Source organism: Nanorana parkeri, unplaced genomic scaffold (genome assembly GCF_000935625.1).
Source record: "Nanorana parkeri isolate BGI_ZX_2015 unplaced genomic scaffold, ASM93562v1 scaffold310, whole genome shotgun sequence".
In the NCBI taxonomy this organism is placed as follows: Eukaryota; Metazoa; Chordata; class Amphibia; order Anura; family Dicroglossidae; genus Nanorana; species Nanorana parkeri.
Window position 1 is genome coordinate 332024 of NW_017306578.1, and position 6882 is coordinate 338905.

At 40.7% G+C, this 6882-nt stretch overlaps 1 protein-coding gene across 3 annotated transcripts in view; it reads right to left on the reverse strand.

Annotated features, from left to right (window-relative positions):
* CHRNB3 (cholinergic receptor nicotinic beta 3 subunit) overlaps positions 1 to 6882 on the reverse strand; it is a 38330-nt gene that overhangs the window by 12135 nt on the left and 19313 nt on the right. For 2 of the 3 annotated variants that reach the window (XM_018557910.1, XM_018557907.1), the window contains exon 2: positions 3607 to 3758. In XM_018557910.1, the coding sequence (XP_018413412.1) occupies positions 3607 to 3758 (152 nt within the window). Of the gene's footprint in view, positions 1 to 3606; positions 3759 to 6882 lie in introns of those variants that run through there. The other variant, XM_018557909.1, reaches the window with a different exon arrangement.

A 6882-nucleotide genomic window follows, 5' to 3' on the forward strand; every position in this document is an offset into this window, starting at 1 on the left:
CTCCTCCGCCTTCCAAGCTTCAGTAAAATAGGTCTGTTGTTTTGAACACTCAGCTGTTTTTTGACCTATTTAATATCCTCTGCCTCATTCATTTTCTTGCCAGCTTTTTGCAGTTACCGGTCTCATGCATAACTACAAATACCCTAATGCCAGCATTCTTTCTACTGCTGGTTATACTAAATGCAAAGGTAAACACAAGCACTATGTATATCTTTGGCAGGTTATCAGACCTAAAGATCTATGACATACATCTTTTATTTTGGGGAATCAAATGGTGTTGTCCACACCACAGCAGATTTCCTGTTATATACAGGTGAAACTCGAATAATTAGAATATCGTGCAAAAGTTCATTTATTTCACTAATGCAACTTAAAAGGTGAAACTAATATAGGAGATAGACTCATTACATGCAAAGCAAGATAGTTCAAGCCATGATTTGTCATAATTGTAATGATTATGGCTACAGCTCATGAAAACCCCAAATCCACAATCTCAGAAAATGAGAATATTACATGCAATCCATAAAACAAGGATTGTACATAGAACAATATCGGACCTCTGAAAAGTATAAGCATGCATATGTACTCAGTACTTGGTTTGGGCCCCTTTTGCAGCAATTACTGCCTCAATGCGGCGTGGCATGGAAGCTATCAGCCTGTGGCACTGCTGAGGTGTTATGGAAGACCAGGATGCTTCAATAGCGGCCTTCAGCTCTTCTGCATTGTTCGGTCTCATGTCTCTCATCTTTCTCTTGGCAATGCCCCATAGATTCTCTATGGGGTTCAGGTCAGGCGAGTTTGCTGGCCAATCAAGCACAGTAATCCCACGGTTATTGAATCGTGCAAAAAATTAACTTTTGCACGATATTCTAATTATTCGAGTTTCACCTGTAAACTCATTTTTGTAATACTACATTCAGCAGCCCCTCAAACTTTACCAGCCTGAAATGGCTATATACATCAAACAGGAGGCTGCAGCAAATATTATTGTATTGTGTGGAATAGGCCCCAGATGAGACTACTCATCTGGAGGCCGCCCACTCTAACATGCTTCACCCCTATGGGGCTTATTGGTACATTTTTGTGTGATTTAGAGCATATCAAGTACTTAGCTCCAGCAAACTATACTTTATTTTACCTTCACTGGCCAAAACAAAAAAGCATAATGCATAAAAACTAATTAAATTGCATGAAATGTGCAACAAAAACTTGCTAAGATAAAAGGGTGAAGAGACTTGAGAAGACAGGAGAAGTGAACAATCTAGGACAACACAGCTGAACTGGAAAGTGAGCTGAATTAGAGAATTTTTCCAAATCAGCTATTTTGTCCTAGATTGTTCACTTCTCCTGCCTTCTCCAAACTCTTCACCCTTTTGTGAATAACCCTGTAAGTCTTACAGGGTTATGTCTAGCCAAAACTTTTTTTTATTTTTGGACAGAGTGGGGAAGGGTTAAACCCTTGTCAGGTATTTACCTGGGGTTCTGATAAATAGATGCATCCTCACTTCCTGTCCTGCTGTCAATATTTTTCTTACTATACAGGAAGTGAGGGAAACTGTTTAACAACAACACAGACAGAAATAGAAATGCTTTTCTTTAGAGTATGGAAAGTATGGGACCCCTGTTAAATTTGTATTTCTATCCCTGTTGCAGTTTCTCCCTCACTTCTGTCTTGTAAAGCTGTTGTCTGCAGGACAGGAAGTGAGGGCAACATGGCTCGGACATCAGTAAAAACCTGACAGGAGTCCTAATCCTTCTCACTCTATACAAAACAAAACTATATATTACAAAGGTTTTTGAGTCTTTTCTGCCCGTGCGTGCCCGCTAGGGGGCGCGCGCGAGCAGAAAAAAATTGACCGCAGATGCTGCAGTGCCGTCCGTCCGTTTTTTTTACTACGGGCGGACGGCAAGAGGTTAAATAAAAAATCCTAACAAGTACATATTTTTATTCATTCCATTTATTATTAAAAATTAATGTATGAGATTATCCCTGACACTGTATCCCTGTCAAAGCATTGTCACAACTCATAGACAATGATACAAGTCTATTTGAAACTAGAATACCATTCCTGAGATTTTAATTTTGTAGCGACTGTGTTTCTTTCTACGAGCGTCTACCCAAAGAGTAATCCTACTAATCCCACATTGTCTGTATTTATAAAAGTTCAGTATGATTCTATGATAAAATATTTTGCTTTTATTTTGTATTGCTATAATAATGTTTCAATGAAGAGGTCGGACCTTTGTTGTGGAAGTACTAGCACACGCTGTCAGTATAGGACGCAATGTATTGTCCACAATAAAAGGGTTAAAAAGCCCTGGTCTAGTGGCTAGATACGTGATGAGCCTGAGAAAGAGGTGGCTTATTGCAGAGCTGCTGACACAGGTAACAGGATTTTTAGACGTGACTATTTTGGATCGTTCAGAGTGTCAAATGAACCACACACATGGATTACTGTGCTGTATGGTATTAGTACTGCAAGTAATATACTGTTCGGAAGCATAGGAATGTGTTCTGTTGCATGGTAATTCTTTTTCTTATAAAATGTAATAAATTGGACGTATTGAATTTAAAATGTTTACCTTAATATATTCTTTATCTAGTTGCTAAAAAACACACAGGTCCTGATGAAGTGTCTGTATTGCTTATATCTAGCAAAACATCCCCTTACTTTCCTTGCAATACAATTGAGAGCCAGAATCTGGCTGCTTAAAGAAATATATATGTTTATTTATTTTTCTTATATAGTGCTTGCAGTTATTCTGCAGTGCTTTACAATGAATGTTTGCACGTCTGTTATACTTTCCTGCAGCAATTACACGTGTTCAGTTGGAACTGACTAGAAAGTACGAGTTGACTAAATGCTGAAATGAAAGTTGGCAACATGCTCTCCTTTATCACTAGTGTTCTGTATAAGTCAACAAACTCAAATATGCAGAGGTTGTATTGGTAATCTGTCAGTGCCTTTGAGACTTCCAGCTGCACTTAGACATCTGTTCAAGGAAAGGTTTCGAAAAAAGAAAGGTGCCTGTATACCTGATATGTAGCTACTGTGGGAAGAGTGAAGGGGAATACTATCAAACGTTCTTTGAATGGCAGCTCTGAGCCTGCTGGGGCAGCTGACCATTATGATGGAAGCCCAGCAACAGTATCAGGGCTTTTACATTTCTACACAGGAGGTTTTTACAGATAAACAACAGCCATTAAAAAGTACAATAAAGTAAAACTAAACTCAGGAGTTAAATCTTAAAAATGCATTTAAGTACCTTTTATTGTTAACAATAATGCATCTTATTTGTGTATCACTCAGCTGTAGATCCTCAAATCACCTCTGAATTCATGCTGACACTGTCCTTCCTTCGGGGGGGGGGGGATTCTTTTGTTCCCCATGGCCCCACTTCCTAAATATTTATCACTTTTCCCAGTCTACATCACTGAGGCATAAACCTCCCAGTGGAAACTTTTGCAGATGGAACGGTCATCAATGACAGCCTATTTATCTCTCTCAGTACAGGTTTCCTTTATACTGGTTACATATAGCAATGCAGCAATTAACAATGTACAGCTAAAAGGTTATATAGTAAAAAAATTAAATGCTTTCTTACCACATCAACGAGCTGTGATATCTTCAAGCCAAAATTCACCGTTATTGTTTTATTGGGGTTTATAACAGGTCTCACCCATTTCTGATAACCTGTAAATAGGTTCCTCAGGAGTGCATCTTCTATTACTGCCAAAGGATGGATACTGCAAAAGACTTAAACAAACAAAGACCTCTGATAAGTTTTAGCATGCTTCAATTCCACTAATGGCATAGCGTACAATATATATGTACCAAAACACATTATTATGCTCATAAAGAGGTAAGAAACATTTCATATCTGGGAGTAAAGTTTATATGGATCAACATGGTTATAGTGAGGACTGGGCTTAACATATTTCATTTTAACCTGTTGGATTCCATAAAGCTGCAGAGTTGAAATGTATGGGAATTATATTACCTGCCAAATAAGTTGTATTTCTGTCCATCCGGCCCTGAGATTTACACAGTCCCATCACATATCACAGCTAGCCTGGTGACTTGATTTTACTCTGCTACAGTTAAACACATATAGGTCACAGTCCTACTCCCAGCCTTTTGTTGGCCAGTGAAAGAGCAGCAACAGACTGATGAAGTAATATTTCTGCTCTCCTCTATTCAGCATGTTCTCTGTTAACACATGTGAATGTAGGGCATCTGATAAAAGTTGCAATTTGAGGGTGCATGCTCGGTGTGATGAAAGATGGAAGCTTTTTTCCAATAGCTCTGCATATTAGTGAGACTACAGCCTTAATCCTGAGGCCAATGATCCCTCTCAGCAACCATCTACCCCCACAAATATCCCTCACAAACTATTTACTCGTAGCACAGGAGCGCTCTAAAGGACTCAAGATGGTGTATTTGACCTTTGCAACTCTTTAGACTTGCGTGCCCACTCTCTAGTCTCATGCAACCAGTCAGACATCTGTGAATACCTGCCACAACTTATAAAGCAGGCCTTAAAAAATAGTTTGGCAGTTACATATAACACGCTAGCTGCAAAGTTTCAGAGTCTGTTAGACAAAACCAACAATACCTTTGCACAAGAACATGGCAAACTCAACTTGGCATACAATGACTGCCACAGAGAGTATGATACGCTAGCTGCAAAGTTTCAGAGTCTGTTAGACAAAACCAACAATACTTTTGCACAAGAACATGGCACACTCAACTTGGCATACAATGAGAGTATGATACGCTTTCAGCTAACATTCTACAAGATTAAATTGAGGTTGAAGACCTGGAAAATTGGAACAGGTGAATAATCTCAGGATACGTGGAATACCTGAGTCTATTACTGACCTCTCATCAACCACCCTGAAACCTTTTTAATCCCTACTGCCAGATATGGAAGAACATGCTTTTACCTTTGACAGGATAAACCACACCTTGAATCCTAAACCTCCTGCAGTCAAACCTCCATGAAACATAGTGCTCTGCATAAAAGACATTCTTACCAAAGGGGTGATGCCAGGGGTTGATAGGAAAAGTCTGAGCATCATTTTTGGTGGCTTCAGAATCCATATCTTCCCATATATCTAGCCAGCCACATTGGACATATGACAAAATTTAAAAAAATGAAAGAAAGTGGGAGGTGACCTTAACCTTCTTGCACATTCCACTCTAGACAGAAGCCATGTCACTAACTCCTCTAAAGCATTTACTGAAACCTTACTTGGGCAATTGCAGTCATTCCAACTTGTATATACCTGGTGAATCCACAACATTGGCACTAAAGAATGAAATCATTTTTCCCATCCCCACAGTGCAGAAATGTTTAATATAATCAAACCATTGAATACATCAACAGCCTCAGGCCCTCAAGGCATGTTCTTTGAATTGGCCAGAGGGTTAACCAAACTAAATACATACTACAACACAACACAGATCTTTTCAGAAGACAAATATACCAAGATCTCCAGAAAAGGCAGAATTTTTTTTGTTATATCTAGTCTCTGGTCAAGCAGGAAGCTGTCATTCTATTGCCAGAATTGGAAAAATACACCAGATTCTATACCCCCATTGTTCTTGTTCATAAAAATATGGTGATATGGAGGACTTTCATACATCTGAAACATTTTAATCGATATATAAACTCAAAAAAAGTGTAAGATGCCTACTTGTACATTCCCGATCCTACCTTCATTTCAGAAGTTCCTATGTTTTGCAGTAGCAGAGCTGCACCTACAATTTCAGTGTCTGCCATTTGGCCTAAAGCATGTCACCACAGACATTCTCAGAAGTCCTAATAGTGTCTCTACCTCCCCTTCGAAAACAGGGAATCTAGGTACATCCCTACCTTGATGACATCCTGCTTCTACACCAAACCAAGGATATGCATCACACACACACCTACCATTGTGATCAGCACACTACGCAGTTTCGGGTGAATCATAAATTGAGACAAGAGCCAAACAACAGATGGTCCAGAGTGTGTTGGCCAGAAGTTATGTGTCAGCAGCCCATAGCCAAAATGTCCTAGGAACCTTCTTGTTGTGTTTTCCTGTACAATGGGCCTATTGGCATCAAAATCAATGGAAGGAAGTCTGGTGGACCAGGGAAGAGAACCTTCCATACAGGTGCTTCCTTCGTCCATTTTTCTGAGTCATACTTAAATTCAATGCCAGCAAGCTGAGATAAGGGGGCCCACTGAGGGGAAGAGGGTGTTTGCAAAGTGGCCCAGGGCAGCTCTAATGACCCTAAGGAATTTCTAGGTAAAGCTTCAAGGGGGAGACAAGACCTAGTTCAGTTGGACAACAGGTTAGCAGCGGTGTACTTTCATAACCAATGGGATACCCACATCTGTACATTCTCAGGGAACTGAAGCCAACTGTCACGTAGGCAGAAAGGAATCTCCTTGATCTGATTCATATATTCCTACCCATCAGAACACATTAGCAGACTTCAGTTCCAGTTCCAAAGTTCCAAAGCAACAGCGAGTGTGGGTCCCCTTAAAGGAGAACTATGAGGCGAGTGAAAATCACTCAGCCTCATAGTTCTAGCTGACATGTGGCAATGAAACTGTCACAGGTCGGCTCAGTTTCATTGTCACAGGTCGGCTCAATAGATCGGGAAGTGAGCGAACACATAGCATCGCTCGATCACTTCTCGATCTATCCCTGCAGAGAGCCGTGGACTGTCACTCACGGCTCCCTGCAGGGATTTCCCCCTCCCCTGTCCGATCCCCCCCCTCCCCTGTCCGATCCTCCAGCGCTAACTGGAGGAACGGACGGGGGAGGGGGCGGGGACAGCCGGCTCTGCCTCTACATAGGCAGAGCCAGCTGTCACTCACGCAGCTGGG